General features: G+C 34.2%; 2 protein-coding genes across 2 annotated transcripts; one reads left to right on the top strand and one right to left on the bottom strand.

Moving 5' to 3' along the window:
• The first annotated feature begins 418 nt into the window (after positions 1-418).
• Positions 419-2,607, top strand: LOC130967830 (zinc finger protein SHOOT GRAVITROPISM 5). Its single transcript, XM_057892860.1, has 3 exons — positions 419-920; positions 988-1,399; positions 1,601-2,607. The coding sequence occupies exons 1-3, from the start codon at positions 830-832 to the stop codon at positions 2,322-2,324; spliced, it is 1,227 nt and encodes a 408-aa protein (XP_057748843.1). The 5' UTR covers positions 419-829; the 3' UTR covers positions 2,325-2,607.
• A 6,639-nt stretch (positions 2,608-9,246) lies between these two features.
• LOC130970209 (serine/threonine-protein kinase BRI1-like 2) lies at positions 9,247-12,962 on the bottom strand. The gene has a single exon (XM_057896216.1). The coding sequence runs from the start codon at positions 12,730-12,732 to the stop codon at positions 9,322-9,324; it is 3,411 nt and encodes a 1,136-aa protein (XP_057752199.1). The 5' UTR covers positions 12,733-12,962; the 3' UTR covers positions 9,247-9,321.
• Positions 12,963-15,630: the final 2,668 nt, after the last annotated feature.

The raw sequence follows: 15,630 nt of genomic DNA, 5'->3' as shown, positions 1-15,630 counted from the left end.
AAGATAAAATTAAGAAGAAAAAAGTAGGTACATAAAACAAAAAAGTACCAAGGGAGATTGAGTACAGCAGAAGGTGTTAGTATGTGGTTGAATGATTATTATTGGATATCCATTATTTGTAATAATAGTAGGCAAAGAAAGCATTAAGAGACGTAGTTATGTGTGGTGGTGGGGTTTGAAGTTTAATTTGAATTAATTGGGAAAAGTAAATGTTAGGGGTGTAGAAATCTGAAATCCATAATATATGCGCATGAGTCCAGAAGATATAAGTAAGCGCCCGTTACATGCGCCAATGGGAACTGAAATTGTCATTGTTTTACCCTATCCTCCATAATTCACCCTGCTGTCTCCTCCACCTTTTAAGCGTATGTAGTAGAGACTAGAGAGAGTGGTGTAATATCAATTTGTCACTTAGTCACGTGAGAAAGACCACTCTCTTCTCTACGACTACCGTATTTGGAGGAGGATGTTTTTTTTGTTTCTCTCCAGATTCCATCTCCGTATGGTGCGTTGGGTTTTGCTTAATTTAATCATGTGATTAGATTGGGTCAGCCCCGCCTTCAAACAAAACACATGTAGTAATCAGAAAAGATATCTTTATAAACAAGAGTTGGGTGGTGAGAGGTCAATGAAGAAAGCAAGGCTTAGCAAAAGCCCTGAAAAGAAAGCAGGGTGATTACATAATTAAAAGCAACACCCTCTCTCTCTCTCTCTCTCTCTCTCTAGGTCCGGGTAAAGCTGAAACTCCACTACTACTATTGCAAGCGTATCCTGTACAGCAATTTATTGTTTAACTTCTCACCACCATCATCATCATATATTATTCCTCATGTTAGACAACACCATCAATACTGCTTCTTGTTCTTCCGATGTCCAAAACCTCCCTAACAAGAGAAAAAGAAGACCCGCTGGAACCCCTGGTAATTAATCAAATTCAATTTCATTTTGCTTATTCATTTATTCATGATGAGCTTCGTTCATTCGCAGATCCAGATGCAGAAGTGGTGTCTCTGTCTCCCAAGACGCTGCTGGAATCGGATCGTTACGTGTGTGAGATCTGCAACCAAGGGTTCCAGAGGGACCAGAACCTGCAAATGCATAGGAGGAGACACAAGGTGCCCTGGAAGCTTCTCAAGAGGCAAGGAGGAGGCGCTACAACCATCATGAAGAAGAAGGTGTTCGTGTGTCCGGAACCCAGTTGCTTGCACCATGACCCGTGCCACGCGCTGGGTGACCTGGTGGGGATCAAGAAACACTTCAGAAGAAAGCACAGCAACCACAAGCAGTGGGTCTGCCTTAAGTGCTCCAAGGGTTACGCCGTTCAATCCGATTACAAAGCTCACATCAAAACCTGTGGCACCCGTGGCCATTCCTGTGACTGTGGCCGCGTCTTCTCCAGGTTCCCTTTCTCTCTCCTCTCGCTCTTCAAACCCTAAAATTCTTTGCACTGCTCTGTTATATTATAATACTATATTGTTTTGTATGTAAAGCATGAATAAATTAATAAGGATTTGCTATCTTGGTTTATATAAGATCATTAACATATAGTGTATGTTGGTGATATGGATATAACAGTAACAGATTAAATGAAATATTTCAGGGTGGAGAGTTTCATAGAACACCAGGATGCGTGCACTGTGAGGCAGCACCGACCACTGCAACCGGCATGCTCTTCAAGAACAGCTTCAAGCACAAGTCCATCCAGTGACGCTAATTTTACCGTCACTGCCCCACTGCAACCACTTCCACCACCACCGCCACCACTGCCACCACCTTCAGAGATTCACAGGAACAATAGTAATACTCACAACTTGGAACTTCAGCTCCTACCTACTTCAATAAACTCTCATCAAAACCACGAAACCCGCTTGAGACTCGCAATAGGTGGGGACAATGGGAGGAGTGTTGAAGAAGAAAGGAACAATAACAATAGTGTAATGATGGTGGGTGATTCTTCTTCCACATTGGAAGTGGCAAGGTTGAAGGAGTGTGCAGGACAGGAGCTGAAGTTGGCAATGGCGGAAAAGGCCTATGCAGAAGAGGCAAGGAGAGAAGCGAAACGGCAGATTGAGATAGCTGAGCTTGAGTTTGAGAATGCAAAGAGGATAAGGAAGCAAGCACAAGCTGAGCTTGGAAAGGCTGAAGCTTTGAGAAAGCAAGCCATCAAGAAGATGACTTCAACTCTCATGGAGATAACATGCCATGCTTGCAAGCAAAACTTTCACTCTTCCAACAATGGCGTTGGGGTTCCGTCTGAAGAGACCTCCATTGTAATGAGTTACATGTCATCAGCAAACAACACTGATGATGGTGAAGCAGAATAGTGAGTCACATATATAACCCCTTTAATTGTATTATGCCGTTTAGAAAGAAAAGAAAAGAAAAGATGAAAAAGGTTTACGAGCTAATTGAGTAGTGATGGTTGTTTTCTTCTTTTTCTGTTTTCTTTTTACTCTTGGCTGTCTGAAAATTTGTTGTATGATTTAGAGAAAGTTCATATTCTTTATTAATATTGTGTTGTTGTCATCGATCGTGAGATGCAGTGCTTAGGAGTTTGAGTACTGACAAGGTTTGATTAAAGGTCCTGAGTAGTTGTAACTTAATTAATTGTTTTGTTCATTTGACATAGTTAACTTTACTCTTTAGAAGAAAAAAAAATAAGGAAGGAATGATTATAGAGACAATGGATATTAATGTTGTTGATATATTAATTGAAGGAGACATGTGACATTCATCTGGGTGAATGATAGCAGTGAGGGTTGGGGCCTGGGACCATCCAAAGGGGGGTATATCTCCCTTTTGAGGTCGAATTTAATGTGGGAGGAATAGAGAGGGTGAAAGATGGAGGGTCATTTTCACTGCATATATATGAAATTGAATGCATATATGTATATAAAATAATACACATAGACGCCATGCCATGTTTTTCAGTGCCAGAGTTGAATGGGTGCACTCGTCCCTCTCAACGCAAACAAACGCACACAAGCCTCTAAACACGCACATACTTTTAACACCACACTCGGAGCTTGCAGTGTCAGCACCCTAGTGGGGGTTACAGTACCTTTTTCATTCAATAATGCCACGCCCTCCATTCATTTCTTTTAATCACTTTTCTACTTAAACACATTCATTATCAAATTAAACTAAATAATTCAAATTTTGAATTCTTCATATATAACAAACATGTTAACTAAACCTTAAAGCAACTAGACGTCTATATATTCCCCTATTGGAACATCCGAACATGGAAGGGAACTTTTGTGCTCTTGAAAGAAAAAAAGAAGAAAGCAAATTAGGTTTAGCTTTTTCTTCTTTTGGAGTCAATCGATGGAATTACGTAGTTGCTTTTTAAATTGACTTTAAGTATTATAAAGTGAAAACATTGTCATCTTATTAACTTTGAAGGTTTCAACTCCAGTACTTGTTATATTTTTCTTTAACATTATTAATTTACTCAATTTTTAGATTTGTTTTATGATACCATATGCATGCTATACACAAACACTATTTAAAGCATGTTTTAATTTATAAAAATTTTCAACATTGGTATGTTCAAGGGATATTTATTTAACAAAAATTACATGAAGAAATTAAAATCAATTTGATTTCTCTATGAATTAAAAATAAAAGTGGACAACTAAGTAGATATTATTAGAAGAAGAGTGTCACAGCATGCTCTTTATTTTTGGTTAAAAGAGGGCGATGCATAGTCAAATATTTTAATTTGCTTACAATTTATACAAATTTATATTTACAGCGCAATAAGTTGATAAATTTAATAAGAGGTATTTTTTTTGGTATTTAGATTGAGTGTATGTTACAAATTATCGCTTTATAACTATTAGTCAGGAATTCGGTTTGGATAGAGTAATTACTCATTTAAAATTACGTTAAAAAAATTTGATTAGAATAGAATGATTATTTAATTTTGTAATTCTGTTATATTAATTATCTTTTTAGTAAAATATTTGATAACTTTTTATCAATATTGTAAATTTTAGAAAAAAGGATAAATCAATTTCTGACTTTTTAGTCCGCGGACATTTAAGTCTATGAAGATTTAAAAATACATTTAGGTTTCTGAGCCTTTCAAAAGTTTGACATATCGATCCCTGAGTCTAATTTGTTCAATTTTAAAAACTCTCTCACCCGTAATCAACCATGTCAGTACAACGAGAATCATGTTTGATTTTCCCATTAAGTCTGACAGGCCCAAGTGAACATGAGAGATTTATATATCCAATTTTCGAAAAGATCAAGAACTTAAATGTATTTTCAAATTTTCAAAAATTTAAATGCTACAAATCAAAAGGTCAATGAACTATTTCTCCTTATCTCTAAATTACAAGCTTGTATTCACACGCTTCGTTTTTTAGTAAATACAAGTTAAAAAAGAGAAAAATTTTAGAGGGTCAGTATTTTTGTTAAAATTTAGTCAGCTTTTAACCAACAAAAGAAAAGTAAGTGATTCTATATTATTAAATATAATCTTATACCATTAAAAATATTAATAATAACTAATTAATAACTACAAATCATAAAACTTACTACATGCCCTACTACTCCTCTAAAAAATATGGTAACATACGGTTACCTAATTTATACGGGTAGAAAATATGCATTTAAACTCTTTGTAATATGTATTCTGTTATTTTTGTTATCCGGCCCGTATTATATATAATTTATTGTTGCATTTTAATTTATGATTACATCTTTATTACCATATATATATAAACAAAGTTAAATTATTAATTACATCTAATGTTATACTTATTAATCATTATTTGTTATATAATAATATTTTGATGAATGGATCTATCCGACAATTAAAAAAATATTTAAGTGACATAGTACATACTATCATTCAATGAAACATGAAAGATAGAAGAAACACATCTAACATTAAATAAAAGTGATACATACACTGAACAGGAAATATATTACTATAAATAGAGACTCGAATTAACTCACTATTCTTGTTTTCGATGTATCTTTTAAGTATGAATTTTATGCTTTTTTTAAGACGTTACACTAAAAATAACTTATCAAATTAATTATTGTATATATGTTATGAATAATTTTGAATTTTTATTTTTTATATACAGAAAATTTAGTTGTATGCTTTCAGATATAATATAGGTAGACTTTTGTTCATGTTATTTCTAGGATTCGAATCTTTTTCTTTTCATAGAAAGATCTTTGGCTCGCTTACCATTAAGTCTTTATTAAAAAGCGAAACTCTTAATAAGTGCTTTTCAGATAAAAGAAAGCTACTTTTTGTATCAAAGTTAAACACTTTACTTAGACTACTGTATGATGATTATCAAAGTAGCGTAGTATGAAAGTATATGTTGATGAAATTAGTTATTATTATAAAAAGAAATAAAGTAAAATGAATTGAAAAGGAGAAGACAAAAAGAAGAAGAGGAGGCAAAGTGGGGGATGGAGTTGGGAGAGTGTTGTTTGACAATTCAAAGGGGAAGTTGCTGAATGAGAAATGGGGAGAGGGGGTTACACTGTTAATCATGAATACTTTGTTGGGACCACGTGCAACCTCTTCTCCTCTTTATTTCTTTAATTTCCGCACCTTTTAATGCATCCCCGCTACTATCTACCACCATTTAGGGATGCTGAAATTCTCCCAATTACGGGAGTCTTTGTAAAAATCGTTTGAGATTAAATTGTGAGATTTTTTTTTTGTTAGAAACAGCGTAAAATTTCTATCACAGATTCGAGTGGAGATTCTTATTCTGTCTCTACTAATTTCTAAAATTCATAAATTTATTTAATAATTTATTTTTTATGTATTTTTTTTAATTATTATATATATATATATATTTTAGTGACCAAAAAATTTTATGAGTGAAATAAAATATATATAATACGATAATAATTTTTATAATTATATTTTGTTATTATAAAATATAATTAATTTTTAAATTATTTAACCAATAAATTAAAATATTAAAATAATAAGTTAAATAATAATATATAGATTAAAATTTTATTGTTTTAAATTTTATATTTTAAAAAAATTAAATAATTTTTTTATTGTCAATAAAATTAAATATCTCGCTTTATATATATGTCATTAAATAATCATTTAGAATTTATCTCTCATACGATTACAAAATTGACTCTTTATAATATTCATATTTAAAAAAGTTTTTCAACTGATGTCCTAGAAAAAACTAAAGTTAACTTAAAAAAAAAAACTCTAATAAATAAATAGTATTATTTTGATTTTTTTTATTTTATTATTATTATTTATTTAACTATTTTTTATTTAATAGTCAATATAAGCTTAATATTTTTATTAGTAATTTTTAGTTTAATATTAAAATTTGTTTAATAAGATAATTTATTTAATTTGAAATTAATTTCGCAGTAATTTTACATATTTATAATCAAACCTAATAAAATATTGGGCTAAATTCTATTGACTATCAAATATTTTTATTATTTTAAAATTAAGATGCTATCTAGCGGTAGTTTATAAAAGAGAGAAGTTTTGAAATATATTATTTTAAACGAGTAAACAATTAAAATAGTGTCGAAATTTACATTGCTAACAAAAAATATCTTTAAAAGGCTTTAACAACAAATAAGTCTCGAAAAACTAGATATACATTAAATATATATTTTCTAAAAAAAGATTTTAGATGTCATATTTTGCAAGTAATATTAAAAAAATAAGATCTTTTAATTTATAATTTTATGTCAAGTAAATTTTTTTAAAATTTTTTAATTGTGAATGAATAAATTTTCAAATCATTTAGGAATTATTTTGTCTGCGCCTGAATTTTTTGGATGCTAAATTGGTAATTACCTCTATTTTTAAAGGTTATTATAATAAATTCATTTAAATTTTGAATTACCATTTGTTTCTACATAATTGAAGTTGATGAGTGAAGTTTAATTATAGTGGGTCAAATTTAATTATATAATAGAACAAATAAATTTTATTACTATGTATTAGTTAAAAAAATTTTAAATTCCATCCATGAACATAAATCCATCCCCATATATATATATATATATATATATATATATATATATATATATATCTTAAATTACTAATCCTGATTTGTATAATCTTTTTTCAATTTAAAAATCTTTAACGTCATCTCTATTTCTAATTTTTTCTGTAGCTACTCCCCTTTTTCATGGTACTGTCACCTCTCTCTATATTGTCACCCTTTATTGTGCCATCAATTCTCACCGCGTCATTCTCTCTGTTCGGGGCGTTTTTTTATTTTCGTAATTCTGCTGTCGTGTTCATTCTCCTCTCTATTGCCGCGTCCCTCACTTCTTTCACTGCTCTGTGCTCTGCCTCACCGATGCGTTTCTCCACTACATCAGTTCAAAAGAAGTCATTGTCTACTGTTTAATATCTTTGTATAAAATCTTGCTATTTTTGTATAAGATGAATACTATCGAAGAGATAGAAAATAGGGCCCACAAATGAAGATGGAGAGCAATATTCTTCACGACAAGAATCGGAGATGAGGACGGGGAGAAAATCTAGGGGCAAGGATGGAGAGGAGGGAGGCATCTTCCACCCCCACCATGCCCTGTTGCCATCCCCCTACCACCATTGCAATATTCTCGATAAGATTACTATTAGGGTTAAGTACGATTTTGGTCCCAAAAGTATAAGCCAAAAATTTTTTTCGTCTCCAACCTTTTTATGCATACAAAATCGTCCCTAAGATTTAACTTAATTTTAAAATCGTTCTTTTTACCAAAATTTTAATTTTTATTACCAAATTACCCATAACTAAAAAAATATAAAAAAAAAAGAAAATGGGTTAAAGAAAAAGGGGGAAGGGAATCAAACTTTTAGGGGAGGGGGGGGGAAGAGGGGAAAGAGGAAAGGGGGGACGGCATCGACGAGATTTGGAGCCGCCGCCACCATCAGGAATTAGAACCAGGGGGAGAGAGGAGACGCAAGTCTTGTCGCCGTCGAAGAGCTTGTGAAAAGAGAGAAAACGCACGGCCAGGAAGATGAAGAGGGGTGGCTCGTCGCTGTCACGCTTAGCCACTGTCACCGCTGCCGCCGCTGCTTCTTATCCTCGCCGCTGGTTCTCTCAAAGGTTTTGTTTTTTATTCGTTTTGCTTTTGCTTCTAATTTCTTCTACTTCTGATTTGATCTTATTGCACGTCCATGAGCGGTTGTTTCTGCATTTGTTTTTATTTTTGATTTGATCTTATTGCACGTCCATGATCTTATTGCCATACCCCTTGAATGAATTTATCAAATCCATTAATCAATGAATCAGTTTTTTTCTGGTTTTCTTTTTTCCTTGGTTGGTGTTTACAAGTGAAGAGTGAAAATGGAAAAAGAGAACTACAATATCTTTGGGTTTGTTTCTGAATTTGGTTTGTTTGATCTCATTAGCTCTTTACTTCTATTTATGAGTTTGTTTCTTCTTCTGTTTTTTTTTCTACTTTGTTTGATCTCATTGGCTCTCTGTTTTTGCTTCTGATGAAGAAGAAGAGATGTGATGAAAAAGAAGAAAAAGAAGAAGAGAATGGTATTTTAGTTCGAAAGACGATTTTAAAATTACGTTGAACTTTAGGGACGATTTTGTGTGAAAAAAAAGATTGGAGACAAAAAAAATTTCAGCTTATACCTTAAAGACCAAAATCGTACTTGACATTTCTTAATAAAAATATTTTTATTTTATAATATTAATATAAATTTAATTTTCATGTACTGCCAAAATGTAAAATCGTTATACATGTGTATCCAATTACATAACGTCATATTAGCAAAAATAACTACTTTTTATATTGACCGCGTAAATAGTCATTAAAGAGAACGATTGTGATTTTATGTAAAACGTTTTATAATATCAATGGATCAAAATTAAACTCTATTCATATATATTGTTAAGGTATAAATTAGTTAAATTCTTTTTAAAATAATTCAAATTCTTTATTTGTCTAAATGTCTTCTTAGTTGTTATTACTCAACTAAACTACGTATTTAAGGGCTAACGAATCCTTTGCTTTAGTTAATTAGGTTACGATTATTAGCTTACCTTGTGGAATTCAGCAAGATACATATGCGTGTGTGTGACTGTGTATAGAATGCGCACGTTCTTTCTCTGCTATAAATTTTAGAAGGCGGGCCCTTCTTGGTCACATAGATGGGGTGTTACTCCGGCCCATTCTCTGAAGGTGCTGATTCCTTGGGCCATGCTTATTGGGCTTTTGAGTTTCTGAAGATGGAAACAGAAATGAAGAAAGAAGGCAGAAAACAAGTTATTATTAATTGGCAGTTTGCATTGCAATAGGGAACATGATGAGTATAATTCAAGCAGTGTTGGTGGTTCCATGATGAAGGTCTCTGAGCATGGCAACAACCTGCAACATGTTTGGCCTCTTAGAAGGCAAGTCATCAACGCACTGCAAAGTGATATCCAAGAAGCGAAGCATGTCCTTAACTTCATTCAGCTGAGCTTCATCTGAACCTTGACACACCTGAAGCAAATCAGGATCAATGACTTCCATGTGAGTCCCTTGGCGAACCTTCATCTTCGCCCATCCCACCAAATTGGTGTCTCCAAAGTCCTCCTTATCGGTGGGGCGCTTCCCGGTTAACAATTCAAGCATGACAACTCCAAAAGAGTAGACATCTCCCTTTGCCGTGCACCTGAAGCTTTGGTAGTACTCGGGTGGAACATAGCCAGGTGTTCCGGCCAATGTGCTGACGCTGAGATGTGTGTCAAGTGCACTTATGAGCCTTGCCATTCCGAAATCAGACACTCTTGACTCCATTTCATGATCAAGCAGCACATTGCTTGATTTCATGTCTCTGTGTATTATGTGTGGGATGCAATTGTGGTGAAGGAAACAAAGTCCCTTCGCAGCACCTCTTGCAACCTTTTTCCTCTCTTCCCATGTCAGGATTCGCCGGTCGCGCGACTTTGTTCTGCCGTGGAGCATCTCCTCCAGGCTTCCATACTCCATGTACTCATACACAAGCAGCCTCTCTTCCCCAACTTTGCAGTATCCCAACAGAGGGACTAGGTTTCTGTGCTTGATCTTCCCCAGGGTTTCCATCTCAGCCATGAATTCTCTATCACCCTGGCAGCTCAGCCTAATGAGCTTCTTGATTGCAACACTTGAACCGTCCTTCAGTGTGGCCTTGAACACTTCACCAAAGCCACCACAACCAATTAGGCTTGCTGCTGAGAATCCATTGGTTGCTTCGATCAGCTGTGAGAATTTCAGCTTCCTAAGCTGCCTCTGAAAGGTTGCAACATTGATGCTTAGAGGCTCTTTCTCCTTGTCAATCTTCCATGTTGTGGCAGCATGTGATGCCTGCAAGCTATTGAGCATCTTCACTTCCTCTGCCTCCTTCCTCCTCGCCCGCATCGCGATTGCCCACACGATCAAAATACAAACAGAAGCCACAGAAATCAGAATCCCCATGACAATGCTGTTAGCCCATGCTGCAGTTGCTGATCTATGGCCTCCTCTGGGAATCTCCTCACTTTGATTTGCTGTGGTTTGGGTGTTATCATTCCTGCTGCATTCCTGCAACGGAACACCACAAAGACCGGGATTGTTTGCATACTGAGAAGCTGGAAGTGTGCTCAATTGCCCTCTAGATGGAATCTCTCCTGTTAACTCATTGTTTGATAGATCAATCTGCACCAAGAATGACAGGTTTGAGAATGAGTCAGGGATATGGCCCTGCAATCTATTGTGTGATGCATCAAACACTCCCAAATTCTTTAGCTGGCCTAATGTTGAAGGGATTTCTCCAGATAACTGATTGTGAGACAACTCAAGAACCTGCAGGGCCTCCATGTCCCCGAATTCTTGGGGGATTCTTCCTCGGAGCTCGTTGTAGGAGAGATCAAGATACTCCAGAGTCTGATACTTTGTGAAAAGGCTAAGAACAGGACCTGAATACAGCCTTGTGAAATCACAGGTCCTCAGTGTTGGAACCTGCAAGAGTCTCTCAGGCCTTATTCCATAGAATTCCAACAAACCCCCAACACCTTTGCACGAGTTTCCAACATTCCTCACAAACACCAAAGTGTTTCCTGACAAAATTCCAAACAATGACTTTGCTCCTTGCTGTCTTCCAAGTCTTGGTGGAATCTCACCTGTGAGCTTGTTGCTGTTCAAGTCTAACCACACCAAACTGCTGCAATTGGCCAGCTCCCCCGGTATCTGCCCGGTGAAGCTGTTGTTTCCAAGCTGCAGAACAGCCAGCCTTGTCAATAGGCCAAACTCGCGCGGTATCTCGCCGCTGAGCTCATTGCTTGTGAGTGATATCCATTCAAGGTTGCTGCAGTTGAACAACTCACTGGGAATTTCACCAGTTAAGTGATTATTGTTCAGTATAAGATCCTTGAGCTTCTTGCATTTCCCCAACTTTGGTGGAATCTTACCTTCCAAGCCATTGAACCATGCTATCAGCTGCTCAAGATTCTCAAGCTGTCCAAGCTCCTCAGGGATTGAACCATTGAGATAGTTGAGACTAAAATCAAGTGTCTTTAACTGTGAGCATTTTGACAGTTGAGATGGAATTTCCCCAGTTATGAGATTATCTGGCATTCTCAGCTCCTCAAGTGATGCTGCACCTGGACATATATCTCTGGGGATAGATCCATAGAATTTGTTTGAGCTAAAATCCACAATCCTCAGTTTCTTGCAGGAAGATATTGAAGATGGGAATGGCCCTGAGATTGCATTGTTTCCCAGCCTTAATTCCTGCAATGATCCGAGGTTATGAAAGATTGAATCCGGCAATGGACCTGACATGTTGTTGTTGGATATATCAAGAAGCTGCAGCCAAGTGCAAGAAGAGAAACTTGATGGTATTGAACCTGTAAGGTTGTTGAAAGAGAGCCTAAGTTCGACAAGGGAAGCACACACATTTCCAAACTCAAAAGGGATCCAACCAATGAGTTGATTCCTTGAAAGATCCAAAGTCTGTAGGCTGTTCAGATTCCCCAAAGCCTTTGGAATCTCACCAGAAATCAAATTGTTCCCCAAGTTCAAACTCTTGAGGCTGGTGCAGTTTGACAAAGAGATTGGAATTGAATCTGATAAACGGTTCTCAGATAGATCAAGCTGCAACAAGGAGTTGCAATCAATTTTGAGGCCAGATATTGAGCCTGATAAATTGTTGGAAGAGAGATCAAGAGACTGCAGCTTATCAGAATTTTGCAAGAAATTATCAGGGATAGGGCCAGTCATGTTGTTGTAAGAGAGGTTCACAACAACAAGATTTGGACACCTTGAGAAGAAGTTGTCAGGGATTGGACCTGAAACTCCGGCAAAAGAGAGATCAAGCTGTGTCAAACTGTAAGGGAGGGTAAGCAAGGAAGTGGAATTTACAGAGAATGAATTGAGAGAAAGTTTCAGAACAGACAACATGTCTAGAGAAGATAGAGGGTCAAGAGTGATGGTTCCGGATAAACCATGGCCACTGAGATCAAGCTGAGTGACTCTTCCATGAGTGCATGAAACTCCAAACCAGGTGCATGGATTCCTGTTGAGCTGCCAACCTGACAAAGCTCCAGTTTCATCTTTTTGAACCATCTTTTTGAACATGAGAAGGGCCTGTTCATCGGTCTTGATGGAAGAAGAAACTGGTGCTGCAGCTTCTTCAGTCACAGGAAACATCATCGTAATAAGGAAGAGCATGAGTGTAAGACGTGGAAAATGGGGAAGTGGGTTTCTTTTGTTGTTGTTGTTCTCCATTGAGGACAACAAGCTAGCTTGGGAGCAGAGAGATGAGAATGTTGATGAGTGAAGAAGATGAGAATTTGTTATGGGAAAAACCTTTTGGAAAAGAAGTTTGCTGCTTTATTGTGTTTGTTCCTTTTAAGGCCCTGTTTGTTATGTATGGTGGTACTTGTATAGAGTATGATACATAGATAATAAAGGATTGAATTTGACTTTTGGTCAACTGAAGAGGAGTAGTGTTGTTGGGATGATGTGCTTGATCCAAGAGTCACTGTCTCTGTCTCTGTCTGTGTCAGTGAGGCGTGAGAATGTTTCCCTATATATATATATATATATACGGCAGCACACTGTAGCAGTGGAATACAATATTGGCATCATGTGCGCCATATCTGCTTCTTTTTCTGATTTTAAGCAGTGTTTCTCCCAGTTAATGTCTTCTTGTTCTAGACACACATGTCATATATATATATATATATATGTATACTTGTTTCCTATATTAGCATATGTGGAATTTTGCTGATGATAAAACTTAGATACTGAACATTATTATTGTATGTACATGATATGCTGTATTTGTATTTTGTAATGAAGATATTTATTTACAAAGAGAAGAGGTTTTGATTAGCGTGATTGTGCTGTTAAAGAGTTGATTGAAATCATAGTGTGTTATGGGAGAAAGATAAAATTAAAGAAATGAATAATAGGCCCACCATATGAAGCAACATCAATGAGCATGAGAAGTGATGATTGTCACTTTTGCAATTGCACCAGGTGCACAAGGTAGTCCTTCCAAATAAATCAACATTTAACTCTTCAAATAGTGACTTGGTTCAACCCCTCCATATTTTAAATTTTTACTTTTTAGCTGGGTTTTGGGACCATGCTTTGCTTTCTTACATGCTACTCTAATTACCAGATTCTTCAAGTCAATCCCAGTTGAGTTGTTTGCATCACCATCTTAAGATTTTGTGTCTGCAACTGGTCATAAATTTCATTATAGCAGGGAAATTATTCAGTCTCCATTTATTTATTTATTATCATATTATATATTACTTTTACAGTTTTACAGCTTTTTTTTTTAATCTGAAAAGTTATTATTAATTAAGTCAGTTCTATAGTGTCTATTATTTATTAATGCTTAATTTTTGTCTAATTTATCTGTTATAATAAATTTTAAATATTTAAAAATTATTTATTTTATACTTTTTAAATTAAATAATTTTTAATATTTTTGACAAATTAGCCACTATAACAATTACCTTATTATTTTAATAATAAGGAATAATAGGGAGAGTAGCAGGTATTCTAACTTAGGATGTCTACAGTCTATAGACTATACGTGCTTTTTATTAGTATTTTTGGAAAAGTAAAGTTAGTGTAATTAATAAAATATCATAGAATTAAAGTTAAGTTAGTTAGTTATATTAGTAAATCAAAATTCAGCGGCAAGCACAATAAATCTCTCTCGTTTTTTAGTGAAGATATTATTAAACATAACTTAGGATAATAGTCTTGGAGGAAGAGGAGATGAAAATCAAATATAAAATATTCAAAAAATATAAAATCAGTAACGTTAGAAAAAAATGTTTTATTTATTATCTATTAATTGATTTAATTTTTTTTTACTAAAGATAAAGAGATTCAAATTCATGACTTCTAAATGAGTATAGAAAAACTATGTTATTTGAATTATAATTTATTGGCTATTAATTTTATTAGTTATTAATGAAGTAGTAGTGATAAAAGAAAGAATATGAAGCTCGGACACATGAAATGAAGTTACAAGATAGAAAGTCATTAAATTATTTGAAAAGATAGTTATCTCTTTTTAGCAGAAACAATATATGTAAGATGATTTGAGCATGAAGCCACCTATCAGTTGATGTGAAGAATGAGATTATTAAGCTTTTTTTTTTTTTTTTGGTCAAGTGGATTGGACAACCCCCAATCTTAGGTATCACAACTCACCCACACTACACACTCACCCACACACATTTTAAGGGTTCATAATCAATACTTGGTGCACTCACCAAGATTTGAATCCGGGTGCAGCATATTAAGAGGCGCATGGTGTTACCAGTTGAGCTAAGCCTCAGCTGCATGAGATTATTAAGCTAAATATGAATTTTAGTGCCCAAGTTGGACAATATGGTAGGCAATTAGTTTGCAATTAGCACAAATAATCCTAGCTAATTCCATGCATTGGGCCTTTAGATCCATTTCTTGCTTAGTTAACAAACAAAAAACTGTCACAACATCAGAACAAAACAAACCTCTTTGCTGCTCCAGAAAAAATGTTTAAAATAATTTGTATTTATATATAAAAGTTGATTTTTTGTGTGTATATAATATTTTTATTAATTATAATCTAGGACTTAAACAAAATTTAAAAATAAATGATTATTTCTACTCATAAAAAATTCATAATATTAATATATTTAATTGATTATAAACAAATAAAACTAACTTTATATTACGAAAGACGACTAATTTTTACTCATAAACATTTATAATCTAACTTTCAATAAAATCAAGTTTGAGTGTTTTTTTTTTTACAAGAAACCATGTTTTTTAAATAGAAAACTAGTTATATTTATTCATAAATACGAATAATAGCTTAATCTAAATTTAATTTATTTATTGGAGAACTTTTATATATAGTAAGTTAAATCTATAAAGTTCGAATACTTTGTTGAGTTGTCAATTGTCATATTTATGTATCGGATACCTTTCGAACATGACATTCATCGATACTGTCCGATATACGTGTCTGTTTTGTCCTATCGTATTTTAATAAAAAATAAAAAAAATTATTCTTAAACACACCTAAATATTATCATATTATTATTTATTAAAATAAAAAATATTTTAAATATTTTATATAATTAAAATAAAACATTAAAAATAATTAAA

Source organism: Arachis stenosperma, chromosome 3, assembly GCF_014773155.1.
Source record: "Arachis stenosperma cultivar V10309 chromosome 3, arast.V10309.gnm1.PFL2, whole genome shotgun sequence".
In the NCBI taxonomy this organism is placed as follows: Eukaryota; Viridiplantae; Streptophyta; class Magnoliopsida; order Fabales; family Fabaceae; genus Arachis; species Arachis stenosperma.
Note: the sequence above shows the minus strand (reverse complement) of the source record. Positions and strands in the feature narration are given on the sequence as shown.